This window comes from Hermetia illucens, chromosome 2 (genome assembly GCF_905115235.1).
Source record: "Hermetia illucens chromosome 2, iHerIll2.2.curated.20191125, whole genome shotgun sequence".
In the NCBI taxonomy this organism is placed as follows: domain Eukaryota; kingdom Metazoa; phylum Arthropoda; class Insecta; order Diptera; family Stratiomyidae; genus Hermetia; species Hermetia illucens.
The window spans coordinates 529,241-543,630 of record NC_051850.1 but is presented as its reverse complement, the minus strand read 5'-3'; the positions used below and the strand labels follow the sequence as shown (position 1 = coordinate 543,630).

The 14,390-nt window shown below is 36.5% G+C and overlaps 2 protein-coding genes across 12 annotated transcripts in view; one reads left to right on the top strand and one right to left on the bottom strand.

The window, feature by feature from the left end:
• LOC119650418 (IQ motif and SEC7 domain-containing protein 1) overlaps window positions 1-2,598 on the top strand; it is a 238,119-nt gene extending 235,521 nt beyond the window's left edge. For all 9 annotated transcript variants that reach the window (XM_038053213.1, XM_038053222.1, XM_038053220.1 and 6 more), the window contains 3 exons: window positions 17-491; window positions 569-934; window positions 1,047-2,598. In XM_038053213.1, coding sequence (XP_037909141.1) covers window positions 17-491; window positions 569-934; window positions 1,047-1,366 — 1,161 coding nt within the window. In that variant the 3' untranslated portion in view covers window positions 1,367-2,598. The remainder of the gene's footprint in view (window positions 1-16; window positions 492-568; window positions 935-1,046) is intronic.
• Window positions 1-14,390, bottom strand: part of LOC119650417 (centrosomal protein of 135 kDa) — a 44,045-nt gene that overhangs the window by 8,280 nt on the left and 21,375 nt on the right. Inside the window, exons 11-22 of one of the 3 annotated variants that reach the window (XM_038053210.1) lie at window positions 12,301-12,426; window positions 12,079-12,232; window positions 11,711-11,817; window positions 11,442-11,532; window positions 11,089-11,265; window positions 10,835-11,020; window positions 10,600-10,739; window positions 10,280-10,491; window positions 9,933-10,070; window positions 9,335-9,757; window positions 8,977-9,228; window positions 8,134-8,591 (exon numbers count right to left, since the gene is read on the bottom strand). In XM_038053210.1, coding sequence (XP_037909138.1) covers window positions 8,266-8,591; window positions 8,977-9,228; window positions 9,335-9,757; window positions 9,933-10,070; window positions 10,280-10,491; window positions 10,600-10,739; window positions 10,835-11,020; window positions 11,089-11,265; window positions 11,442-11,532; window positions 11,711-11,817; window positions 12,079-12,232; window positions 12,301-12,426 — 2,332 coding nt within the window. In that variant the 3' untranslated portion in view covers window positions 8,134-8,265. Of the gene's footprint in view, window positions 1-8,133; window positions 8,592-8,976; window positions 9,229-9,334; window positions 9,758-9,932; window positions 10,071-10,279; window positions 10,492-10,599; window positions 10,740-10,834; window positions 11,021-11,088; window positions 11,266-11,441; window positions 11,533-11,710; window positions 11,818-12,078; window positions 12,233-12,300; window positions 12,427-14,390 lie in introns of those variants that run through there. The other 2 variants (XM_038053212.1, XM_038053211.1) reach the window with 2 other exon arrangements.

Here is a 14,390-nt window from a genome sequence, read left to right as displayed (position 1 = left end):
CTCTTCATTCTTCCAGGTATTCGTCCTAGCGTTCGCTATCATCATGCTCAACACGGACTTACATACGCCCAATCTAAAGCCGGAGCGTCGAATGCGTGTTGATGATTTCATTAAGAATTTGCGCGGTATCGATGACTGCCACGATATCGACCGCGATATGTTGGCTGGAATTTATGAGCGCGTCAAAGCAAACGAATTCAAACCTGGCAGTGATCATGTCACCCAAGTCATGAAAGTTCAAGCAACCATTGTTGGAAAGAAACCAAATCTAGCGTTACCACATCGGCGTCTGGTATGTTATTGTCGATTATACGAAATCCCCGATATCAATAAAAAAGAACGCCCCGGAGTACATCAGCGCGAAGTTTTCCTGTTCAACGATCTGCTCGTTATTACGAAGATATTTAGCAAGAAAAAGTCGTCGGTTACCTATACTTTTAGAAATAGTTACCCCTTGTGTGGGATGGTTGTTACTTTATTAGATGTTCCAAGTAAGTTTTGCCCCAAGGACAATTACGCTCGATTAAAGCAACGGTAATGATTTTAACTATTTCAATTTCCTTCACAGATTACCCATTCTGCATACGGCTATCACAAAAAGTTGATGGCAAAGCCCTGGTTACATTCAATGCTCGCAACGAACACGATCGATGTAAATTTGCCGAAGATTTGAGGGAATCGATTAGCGAAATGGACGAAATGGAGCAGTTGCGAATTGAAGCTGAATTAGAGCGACAGAAATCGGCAAGAGGCGGTAATCGCAATACTGCATCATCAGAAAACCGTGATAGTGGGGTGGCTGATGTGGAAGTGTGTCCATGTCCTTTCCAAGCACCCCCAAGTGGAGATACCATAATGGCCGGCGCCCATGATCAGTCCGCGCAATTGAAACGCAGTGCATTGAGCAATAGTTTGTTAGACATGCACGAGCAATGTGAGTAGAAGTTTTTTGGTGAACTAAAAATGAATCCGCTCTCAATAGAATTATCGTTAACTGTCCTCGATTCGATTCGTAAATTAATGTAGAAATTTTCCGATTTTTCTAGTTGGTAATGAGAAGCCACAACGACGGGGCAGTGTAGGCTCGCTAGATAGCGGTATGTCAATATCATTCCAATCAACATCGGCCAGTACTGCATCGCGAGAGAATGCAGCCGTCGTCGCAGCTGCAGCGAATGCAGCAGCGGCTAAAATGCGATTTCCGCCGCCTGTTCAAATGGCAGCCAGTCAACATGGAGTGATCCATCCTCCCAATAGCAACGCGACTGCGATGGGTTTCCCACCACAGCAGCAAGTTGCCATGCGATTACAGCGGGAAAGGAAACTCTCCAGGCCCGATGAGAACGGCCGGTCAACAGAGGTCTAGCCGTCCTCCCAAGCGTAGGGAATGTTACATTATTAATTCCGTGAAGCCAGGAAATCAAATTATTATGAATGATATTATATATGTGTATTTGTAACAAATCATATTCTTTCCTTTTCGGAGGAAAACTGTACATCTTTTCAATCTAATCGATAATTTGTTAATTGTATCTTTTGTTTCGAACTCTACGTTGTTTTTTTTTTTGTTAAATCTTCTGTTTTGATTTTTCTTCTGTTTATATAAATATATATATATTTTTTATTTAATTTACTCGGCAAGCTTTAGGCATTAAGATGTGTATATCGGAACTTTTGGATTTAAGTAAAGAATTGGAATTCAGTGAGGTGAGAATGAGAAATGCTAGATTACACACGCTGCATGGTATTTCTCTTGTATATATATCAAATTGTACTTTTTGTATGTATATGTTTCTATATGACGTCATTTCTAAGTCTTAGTTATTTTATCGAAACGCGCGGAACAAGGAAAGACATAGCGATATGCCAAAAAATGGTGAATGATGATAAACACAATAATGAAAACGCGACACGAGCATTCAAAGTAGTTTTATACTCTGAGGGAAGGAAGTCAGATGATTCGTTTCATTATTGGTGTTGGCCGTTTAGATAGCAGCTTCAGATATTTGAATTGAAATTACCGTTTTGTGGGAATATATTCAGTGCAGGGTGGGAAAAAAAAAACATAACAATAACAAAATAATATATTTATAAATCGATAACTTGGTAGTTGGGGGATTAGTTATCGAGCTAGGTTAACAGGATAAAGTTAATTGTGTTTTTGTATTTAATTCTTTAATAAGATCAGCGGAGCTATTCGTTTATTCAAGTTGTGGAATAAAAGCAATAACTAAATTGAGAAGAAAAGTGAAACCGTTTCCAAATCAAAACCAAAACTCAAAGTCAAAAGCTCTATGATACACAAAGCAATTGCAAAATGTTACAAATCAATTCAAAAACTCAGCAAATATAGATATTCGTTCCATTAACTCAAGTCAAATTGAATCGAAACATACAAAAATGAGAAAAAAAAATGTTAATAAGGAATAGAAGTCATAATGAATTTAAATTTAAATTGAAAATCGCAGAAAGTGCAGAAACGTGAAAGAAAAAGTCAGTATGTATAATTATATGGTATCTCTCCGAAATAATAAATTAACAATAATATTGCTAAAATAATATAAAAATAAACGAACTGATTGTGAGTTATAAAGTAAAGTGATTTGTTTTCTTTCTGCTAAAGGATTACAGTGTTTGTCGTTATTTTTCATACGGACTAAGTAACTGAATCTGATGAGCAATTCGCAAGGACATAGACGATCCACTTAAGAGACAACACTTTGGAAGCTCATTGATGATTTAGCCGCAATTAAAAGTATAGTTTGTATTCTCATTCCAATTTTTTGGAAACGAAGATATAACCTGGCAGTTAAGAAAGTAGAAATCGAGCTTGGATAAAAAACATGAATAAGTGTTTCTATGTAAAGTCTGTATTTAAGGATAAAAAATTACCATACTCTATGCAGAGCGGACGGAAAAAGCATAATTCGGACGCTTTGGTGGAGCCGAGGCAGGTGCCTTCTTTGTTCCAAGATTCTGTCTCGCAACATAATCGGACTGGTTTCAGAATTGAGTACTACTGGGGTATTATTTTTGTGTTGTTATAACTCAAAATGACGACATCAAATAATCATGTCCGGTCTCCGTACCTACTTATTCCCAAAATCTAGTCTGCAGTCTCCATGAAGTTCTTTTCGGATTGTTTTTCCGTGTTTTTTTTTTCAATAGATAGAGTCGGAACTTTAAAAGAAATTTGAGGATTTTTGCAATAAATTAAGTCGGATTTGCGGTTGCCGAGGATTATCTATAATAATAATCGTTGGCGCAACAATCCATATTGGATCAAGGCCTTGAAGTGTGTTAGAGCACTTCATTCAAGACCGTAACGATACACCACAGTACACTTTGGGAGGCAATGTGGTCAGCACTGCGCTCGCCCGAGATTATTACTCTGATTTTACTCAGGTACTCATTCACAGCTGAGTCGACTGGTGTCCGACATCCAATCACGATAACAAATTCCTCTGCCCCCAGCGAGATTTGAACCGCGACCATAGCCCAGCGCTCAGGATTATGTATACAAGCACCTTAATTCTTCCTGATATAATTACTCGTTACATGGCTTGGCTGGTGATAATTACCATTACAACCTGACTGTAGCAAACTCATCACCATTTGAGCCATCAAAGTTCAAAATGGCTGCAAATCTTTTAAGATTTTGCGAAAAACAAAAGTCGATTCTCTGTAATGCATGCACTTTTCTCAGAAACCGCGGTATACGAATTTTGGTGGAAAGGTTGGAATTATGCTCACCATATATGTAAGAAAAGATTAAAAAAAATTTTTTAACATGGGGTGGGGTATAAAAAGATAGTACTTTTTGAAGCAGACTTTAGTTTTGCATTGCTTGTTCAAATTCAGTTTTGAGTATGCTGTTGAAACCATGGTAATGAACGGATAGTATTAATGCATGTAGATTATTTTAACAGAAAGCATCCTAAGATTTTTCGTCAAAAATTAAGCTTTAAGAAAAGCAATTCACTGGATAGCCATCTTATGTGGAATGAACACGAGCATCCTATAGTGAGAAATCTACAAAGGCTGCTATTTGTGAAGAGTGTTAACTTCCTCAATATTATTGCTGGGATCGAAGCCTACTTAAATCTCTATTGTATTGAATACGACGATTGTACTAGGAAATATACCAGCATGCATTGTCCGCTTACATGTAAACTACAATACCGACGAGTCCAACCTTAATAACTAGGCGCTCTACAAGGCTACTACCATAATCAACAAAAACCTTTAATAACTTCAAGATCTATGAAGAGGAAAGAAGAGTGGGGAACCTGCTGATCTGGAGTGGGTCAGGGCAGGGAAGGAATGGGAACAGAAACGATTGGGTAGTTCAAATTCAAAATGAAATAGTCGAATTCAGGAACAGGGGTTTTGCCCTATATAAAACTGACCCAGCAATGTCGGCCTCTGACCTCCCTCAAGTCAACGGTGGCTACAGGATGTAAGCAACGACGATACTCTCTGCCTAACTGAATGGGATAAAGATGGCCACACAAACGTCAAAGGAAAGGTAAAAAAAGAAGATAGTAATAACCATAGGCTCCCTAAAAGCCTGCACCCTTCTGGAGAAGCAAAACATCCGACATCCCATTGTCTGGGAAATAATTGACGCAATAGCGAATTCTAACTTCGAGGAAATAAGAATACTTCGGTGCCCAGCTAAAAGTGAAATCATGTTGAACAAAATGGTGCACTCAGCAGTAAATGCAGCCTTAATCAGCGGACGCACTATGGTTTCATCCTTTGCAGCTGAGGATGTACTATGGATGGTGCAGAATAAAATCAAGAACGACTAGCAAGATGAATAACAGGCAACGTCGAGATTAAATGGCAAAGATTTCGCGGCAATCTCTCCGGAACTGCCTATTAAAGTACCAGCTTTCATCTCAACAAATAGTGTAGGAATTGTAAAAACTTTCAATAGACTGTTAAAATTATGCCTACAGCAAACCTTTCCTTCGGAAAATCGGCAAAATCAACAATGACAATTGTCTAAAGTATGGCGTGCAGAAAACAATAGACCACCTTATCTTTTGAGTGTAGGAGGCAAAGTGTGGGTAGGAACAAATTCAGTTGGAAAGAGTCTTTCAACTCGCTAAAAATTTTTCTAAAAGAAGGAAACTAACTCCAGATTGAGGAGTTCATCAGCTTTTCCTGTCCTGTCTGTTCGGACAGGCTTTGACAGAATCGTGCTTAAAAGCGTTCACACAAAACGTAGTGAAACATACGTGGGTTATCTAGTCTGGCAACACAGGGTCCAATACCCAAAAACCGAGTGGTAGCTGGCACATATAGACCGTAGGCCTGGCCAATTCTCGTCCCCATGTACGATCATCATAGGCCGGACCAGAGCACTCAGATTTGTCTGTTAGTCTGCCGGGACCTCGTGGGACAACTAAAACCTACAACAACAACAACGTTGTATAATATCTATAATTAAAAAAAAAAACAATCCAAAAACCTACTTGGCTCCATGAGTAATAAGCCCAACCAATTTTTCTTTTTCAAAGAATATAGCCATTTCGGGTATCAAATGAAACGTATCCATCATTATTTTTCAAAGCAGATATTAGTTTTAACATTGGGTGTAAAGTGAAGGAGCGGGGGAGTTGGAAAAGCGTCAATTATTTCAAGGACCCATTGTCAGAATGTATCCAACTATAAAATCTGAAAAAAACAAAACATAGATATGCACTCTAGGACTTCAAACACCCTCCAGCACGATATCTGCCAAAATAAAGTTAACCACAATATATTTTGTAAATTTACTGAAGACGAGGCAGATCCTGCCCGAGATGGAGCAATGGCGTAGATCAGGACGCCAGACAGCTTTTGGGGATATCGAATTGGTGGACCTCGGCGCAAGACCGGGGTGTCTGCAGTTCCTAGACTGCAAGCCTAGACCGGATCGGATGTGTGTTTTCTATGTATTGAGCCCTCTCCCTACTGCATTTGTTATTACATTCATGAGCACTCGTATTAGCGCATGGTGTAGTCTCGTCTTCTTGATGTTGATGAACGAATTTTTCTATTAACAGCGTCATCAGAACCGACAGCTTAAGATCGGCAATCACAAAACAGCTGTTGATTTTATTTTTGTTGTAAAATTGTTCTGAATAAATTTTTCAACAAATACATGAGTTTTCTTCGATTTTATGGCTGTTGCGAATCGAAAGAACGAAAGCAGTTGATCATAAACAAAACAGTCGTGCAACATTCCATGGGATGAAGCTGAATCATCGTTTCATTCGCACTTTTGTAATTTTCTAGACGATACCGAAAAAAATGCTCTTTACAAGTAGTACACATTCGCTTCTTAAGAACATGTATTTTTTTCAGGTCATTATTCTCCCTGAAATGATTTTCGATTATGGAAAATTCACAATTTCCATGCTCAAAAGAGCTATTGCCATAAAGCTACTTATTTTTGTAGTTTAGGCTCACAATTTGAAATTCCAATTGGTAAATAACCCAAGAATTAGAACTAGTAACTAGAAATAAGCCATAACCCAAAATAAGTATGTCAATTTTCCGTACATGAATACAATACAATACAATATACAGTAAACTAATTGAAAAGTTGGGACAGTTACTGCAGTACACTTTGAAGTCAAATATTTCGAAAACCATGTGATATTTTTAAATGAGTTATGAAAGAAAAAAGAATAACTTATTTTTTACTGTTATTATTATTTTATTAATTCTCTGTTGCACAGCAAAATAATGAAGTGAGCGTTTATCGGAGCCAAAAAAAACTTGGGACACTTCAAGTTATCATTTTATATCGCAACACCCAACGCGAATACTGCTCATTATGTTTTGCGTTGTATTTATAACTTCCGGGCTCCCGCATATTACAACGATTAATTCGTTGCAAGTGTCGCGCGTTAAAGGGCCGAAAATGAACAATGAGCAGCTGTCCTGCGACTTCAATGAGATGATTATTAAATATTATAAAAGCATTCAGAAAATAGCTAAAAAATACAAAAGCCAAAGTTCAGTGTTCATTATGCAATAAAAGGCTTTAAAGTTTTAAAGTGGCTCCGTTTCTCGCAAAACAGGTGGTGGTCGAACCGTGAAAAAATCTAGTCGGAGCAAACAAAACGACAGATTTTGTGAAACATTAGAAACAACTCCAAGACAACTGCACAGAGGTATAGTAACGGGTCATCCTAAAACCATTCGCATTTTTCTGCGCAGAGAGGGATTAATGGTCTATACTCCGAAGGAGAAGCCATTGTTTTCCCAAAGAAATTTTGAAAAAAACGAGTTGAATATGCTCAAGAGTTTGTTAATAAGGCAGAAAAGCTTTGGAAAACGGTTATTTTCTGCGACGATTCTAGTTGAACACGGCGGTGGCAGCACCATGATACGGTGGCATCTAAAGGACTGTGTATAATCCAAGATAACTTCACTAAAATAGGTTCATTTGACATACTAAGTCAGTACATATTAGCTACGGTTGATATATTGGGTTTGTCATCTGATATAATGTTAGATCATTATAATGATGCAAAACACACACCTTAAAGAATGGGTCCTCTATAATATCAAAAGGACCCTTGCTCAACCACCTAGGAGCCGGGATATAGATCTGATAGGACACTTGTGGACACACGTCCAAAAGGAGCTACGCGAAAGGCAAAAAGGACTTGAAGAATCACATAAAGGTTATCTGGAGATTTTCCCTGCTGAAGTTACCGAAATGCTCGTAGGATCAATGAAAAGTAGACCTCTTGCAATTTAACGCTACGCAAAACACTCATTTTTTGCCTTTATTGTTATTTTTCTGTTTAAAATAAAACTAATTAAATAATAATAACGGTAGAAAATCCACATACCAATGTATTGTTTTTTCTCCGATAGACTATTTAAAAATATAAGCTGAGTTCCGAGATATTTGACTTCAAAGTGTATTGCAGATACTGTCCGAGTTTTTAATTGGTTCACTTTATGTGCCACCACCCGTAGTTTATTGATACTGCCTTTTGTCATCATCCTATCATCCATTTGTGTGCAACTTTTTTTATTTTTAAACTTTAAACTTCATTGATAGATTTTTAAATACACTTTTTTTCAATTGCATAGAGACGCAAAATAATTTTTTATATTTTGACTTACATACTATTCATCCCTCTTTTAAATAAAATTACAAATCGGACAGGTAACATCACTATTTACACAACAACAAATAATTTAATTAATCACTCCCATCTGCAAATCACACATTTGAAATGAGGACTATCACTAGCGACGAAAGGGCGGAGGTGGTGGCAATTTTGAGACATCAACTGGGTTCGTCGTTAATTTAGACATTCGTTTTTTACAAAAATTTTCTTCTAAACTTGATAAGGACTCGGTATCGTAGAATTTGGGCGAATGGCATATTCTATCCCGGCATTTAGTCTCTCTATTTGAATGACTTCCTGCTGGATCTAATGAAACCTTGCATGATGCTAGAATTTGCATTTTTTTATTTTTCATGCAAGAACAACCCGTCGTGCTTTGCGGTATATTAGATTTAACACTTTTAGGACTTTCCATGACGCCACATCTATCATTCCGGTCATGCTCTGAAAGTGTTTATATATAGCTGTTAGTGACGTCCAATCAAAAACGACTAATTCAAAAACGAAGCCAGTGCGTTGTTTGTGTTTTATAAAAGGTTTCATGTGAGGGTGATTGAAAATTAAATTACTGACCCCCACTTTCAAGGACAGCCTTCAATGGGGGCTGACAAAGGAAGGCAAAAAGTGTGATTTCCCTCAAACCCAGAGTTTTTGCGGAGTCCCGGATAGTTTTCACCCTGGGCTTGGATTCGCACTTCCTGTCTTCACTAATCATAACAGGACGGATGAAGGTATGAATCTCAAGTAAATAGACCAACATAGTATACAAAAGCGCGTTCGATACACTAGGATTGAGTTGAATGATATATCTATAGAAATCATCAATTACCATTGGTCACGGAATGACATCTTAAATATTTGCTTGTACTTGCACATGGCTCTTCAATTTCAATCAAAGAAACTTTTCTTGGGATGACAACGACCGAATCATTTGATTCTTGTTTTGTTTCTTTACAAATTTTCAGCTCTTCTGCTTTTCCCGAGCTGTTCAGTGAAGGATCTGAAACCTGGTTCATCGTGTCTGTGGCTGAAGATTTTGGGCATGTACTTAGTTTGTAATCGCCAATTGATGAATTGATATCTGTGAAATCATTTAAGTTAATGTCATTGACGCAAGTCGCTGCAATTACGATTCCAAGTTTTAGTGCCGACGCAGTCAACAGAGGTAACTCTAACTTTACTCTTACCTTGATTGTCGGGTTTTAGCAGGTAAACATTTGTTTCCGAGCAACTTTTTCTGATGCACGGTTTTGACTTATGCTTTCGATTCTTGCGTTTAGGTGAAACTTTCAGCTTAACTGCTGTTGTAAAATCCAAATTACCATTAAAACGATGGTTTGTTTTCATGCGTAAGCTTTTACTGTAATCAGATTCAGGATCAGATGTTACTTCTTTCTGTTTAAGGACATTTTGTTTGATTGTGGATTTCGTATGTTGCGTTTCATTGAAGTTTTCTACCTTCGTGGCAGGCAATGAGAATGGGCTCATTGATCGTGATGTAATGGAAATACCCGATGTGATTTTCTTCGATTTTATCGAAACGCTCTTATTAGTATGATCGGTTGATGGTAGCATTTTGTTCGGGGACACTGAGGTGCAATCATCCAAAACTAAACAAATTGTTTAAAATATATCAAATTACTTTCGTTTGTACTTTTTTTCGATTCACCAAGAAAAGAACGAATGCTAACACCTTATGTACAAACAATTTTGTTTAAATATTGAATTGTAATGATCAGAGAAATTTTATATTCAGAAAGGTTACGAGTATCTCTAAACTTTTACCTTTTAATTTATCATAATTATATCCATTGCCCCTTTGCCCCAGATTTCCTTTCGTCTTCACTGTTCTCTTACGTCGAACAATGATATCCGAACCATCTTCATCCAATGATATTTTTTCATTATATTCGCGGCAAGAATCTGATACAAAGTAATGTTTTGACTTCCATTCTCAGATTAAAAGTTAGGCAACTAATCATCAGATAAATTGGATACCGATTTAAGGCAAATATGCCAAATGTATTTGTCTTTTTGTAAATGCATAAGCGATCAGAAATTTTCCGAAGATTGTTGGAATGATTTTTTGAAGATAAAATAAGCGGTACCCATTTTCCAAACAACCTAAATACCTTTCGATCCCCTTTCAGATTTTAAAAATTCTTTAATATCCTGTTCCAAGGCCAATTTTTCATCAGGCGAGAAATTTTTGGTAATCGCCTTAAACGATGATGCAAACGCCCCATTTGATGTTTGCTTGTTTCCTTTGTCAGTAGAATCACGAGCGCTGTGAGCTTTGTAAGGGCAAATCGAGTAATATTGTTTTTTGGGAGAGCTTATTTTACTATAATATATGATTAAAGGGAAAATTTAAAAAATTTAACTTTATATTTTTGTTACTTTAAAACGTATCAAAACAGTCGTCAAAAATGGAATTCACAACGTGGTGTACCTTGGTGAGCGTCCGCGTGTCTTATCCTCTTCAAACCGATTATTCGTAAGCACTTGTTGTAGTTCTTTGATTTTAAGTGAGTACTCTTTGGCCAACGTTTCGTTCTGATGGCACTTTTTACGTTCTTTAGTAAGTTTGTCCTGAAAACAAAGACAACATATCGTTCCATTCACTTGATATTAAGGTGCAACATTTTTGCAAATAAACATCTTTTCAATGTGGTAAAATGTGGTACCTCAAGTTCACAGATGGTCTTCTTTAATGATGCTAGATCCTGATTTAATTGACAAGTTCTTTTCCGCTGCAACTCCAACTCGTTCCTAGTCGTACTCAAAAGCTCTTCTATCGAGCAAAGATTCGATCTATCACTCGGATCAATGTTAACCATTCTATTCCGAAGTTCTTTAATTTCGTTTTCCAACTACCAGAAAAATGTACAAAGTAAAGAACATTTTTTTCTAAAATCTCATTTGTTCGGACACTGCTTACCTGGCTTCTAATCGTTTTACTTTCCTCCAACTCTGCATACAGCTTGTCTCTTTGCACATCTAATTTTGCTATTAGTTCTTTGGATGCTTCTAAATCCACTTTCGTGAGCCGAAGTTCGTCGTAATTTTGTTCTAATTCTGTTTGAGATTCCGAAATTTGAGATGACAGAAGTGACACCTATGAGAGTTATTTTTCAAATGATTAATTTTCAGACAGTTAGGCAACTAATATCATTTGCTTAGTGCAAATAATCAACGCTTGTTTCACTGTAAAAGTGTAAATCCGAGTACTACCTTCAATCTACTTTTGTCATTTTCTTATGCTATTTGCCACTAAGATTAAAACTTACTTACTTGACTCTCCAATTTCGATAAGCAGTCGTCTTTAGCTTTCAATTCCCTTTTCAGATTGTCTATTTCCGATTGGGCATCGCATAGTTGTTGTCTTTTGGGATAATTAAAAAAAATCAAACTCAACTCGAAATAATAAATCTAATCAACTAAATAGATCTAATTAATGGAATAAATGGTGTATACGTGCACAGTTGCATCTGCATTTTCTGCTTGAATTAATATAACAAAGTGAATATAGATGTTTAGGGAATACATTTTTTTGTCATTACTTGAAATCAGCTGCTTCGATTTCTAGACTCTGATTGTTTCCTTCGAGCATAACAGCATCATGCGATAAGCAGCGATAATGTTCTAACATCTCCTCGCGTTCTTGCTCCTGAAATTAATTGTCCTAGAATTAGCAGAATGTTCTATACTAATTTGAAAAAAGGACTTGTTAGCACTGATGAAGGCAACAAGTGGTTCCCGAAATATCGGTTTTTGCTAAATAAAAGTCAACACTAGCGAATAAGAAAAACAAGTTTTATTATTTTAAATAATTAATCGTTGAAAACACCGCGTAATTACACTCAAATTTTTTTTTTATTTTTTGCTATCATAATAACAGTTTTGTGTTTTAGAAAACCATCTAACTTACCTTAAGTGACAATAATTCTTCGACACGTTTAACTTCTTGCACGTACTGCTGTAATTGCTGTTTCAACTTCTCAACTTCCTTTTCTGATTCTTTCAGTTTTTGTTTAACTTGTCGCAACTCGGCCGTCACTTCGGCCAACTCATTTATCGTACGGCTAGAATAGATTTGGCAATTTTACTCAAACATATGATCTCCTCTACTTCAACTATGTATCGAGATTACCAGTTATCAGCCAATGTTTGGTCCTTCACTAATTTTAGATTACTAATTTGCTCGCGGAGAGTTTTACTTTCAGTAGAAGTTTCGTGAAGTTCACTTTCATATTCCTGTTTTTGGGAGACCATTTCACTGTAATTGGTCAAAATAAAGCGAAAAAAACCGAAAAATTATTATCAGCGTTATCTGGAAGTGTTTAAGATGGGTGCATTCTAAACTAGTTGTTTTGATCCACATATTTGCCGTAGATAAGTAATATAAGTACGATATTAGCATAGCTTGAATATAATCCAAATAGTGATCAGCAACGTGAAAATGATGCCAGACTTTAGTGTAAGAATTTCGGAAAATTCAGGTAATTAAAAAAAAACTAAATTCACCTACAGCACACCGAACTTGGACAAAGTGTCAATTGTACACCGGGAATCACGGGCATCTCATTAGAATGCACGTCATGATGCGATCTCTAATCATATCCAACAAAAAGTTTTATCGCTCTAGAGTGCAATAACCAGGCAAGCAAAAAATGAAATTCGTTTGAGCCTAACATCTAATAAAATAATGAGCTTTCTTCTTTATGCTGGTTGATCAAATTTTACAAAAGATGTAATAAGACTGTACGGACACAAGCTAATGGACAAAGAAAAGTTCGCATCCAAGAAATAGTTGTGTCAATAGGAGTGATACATAGCTTGTAATGAAGGGACTAGAGAAAACACACCTCTGAAAATGCCACGAGAAGTGACTTTATTTTTACCTTTATTTCATTTTGAGTGATCATATTGACACATGAGTACATAGTAATTATTCACCTGTTGATTATCAAGATGGTCTCAAACACCTCATCGAAACTTTGAGCCATGGGTTCTAGGTTAATTTTAAAGAAAAAGTTATAACAAGTTTACACCTCAAAAACATAATATATATTAGCCTATATATCAAATGATGTGGACTTTAGATAACCTGAAGAGGAATGTTATCATTGTACAATCGCATCGATGCTTATTTTACAAATGATAAGCAAAGAGCTAATTTTAAACCAAGGTGATCCAGAAATTCACAAATTTCTGAAATTAAATAATATAATTTTGCAGCTGCATCTGGTTGATTGTAAGTAAATCAGAAATTGATGAATTGATATACACGAGTTGAAACCCTCCAAAACATCCTGAATCATTTTGTGTGTGCACTAAAAAATTTATCATACAATCAGGACGGCCTAGCATTTTTTGACTTCCTGGAAAAACTGCACAAATGCCCTATTTAATTCACCGCAGAAAACCACGCCGCTCTGCATGTAAAACATGATCCTTGGGAGAGATTTCGTATTTTAAAAAGTACCGAAGGTAACTAGTCTTACGGTCTTACGGTCGTCGAAAAAACCTTAACCAAAAATGCATATTCCCAGTACCTAACAATCGTTGAGTGCTCACTACAGCGACAGGTATTTTAAACGTTTATAGTGTCATTTTCGGCCCGGCTACTCCTGTTTTGATCTGTACACCTTCCATTCACTAGAAGAACACTTTCATTATCAAATTTCTTAGGAACGATGCTGATGTTAAAAAAAAATCACATTTCTCTTCCTATCATCATTTTTAAGAAAAGTTTGTCAAAATATATCTTTCCAGATAGTTGGAAGGAGATTCATACAAAAATAATGGTGCTCTGGCTCAAAAATACCGTCCAATCTCCCGCTTATATTCTCGAGGTACCTAAAAGACTGTCTTTCGTCTTGTTTTGGGCATTTAATTGTGAAGAAACAGCATGGGTTTCAAACGATGTCTTTGGATGAAAGAAATAATAATAGTCCATACAATCTGGTAATAGTACTCTCCCTCTGCTGTTCTCATCTGGTTGAAGACCTACCTGGGATATTATATTAGTTACATTTTGAACAACTTTTGTGAGTAATTTAACACAAAAATAATAAAGTTACACGACATTAATCTAATGAAGGTCGTAATTAGAGTTCTCCAACTGTGTAGCGACTCCCATTTTTATATGGAACCAAAAAGTCTAAGTGTAATCTTGCAGTGTTTCTAGCGATTAAATTATTTGAAATAATTAGACGGTTTTTGCTTCTTCGTTAGTGT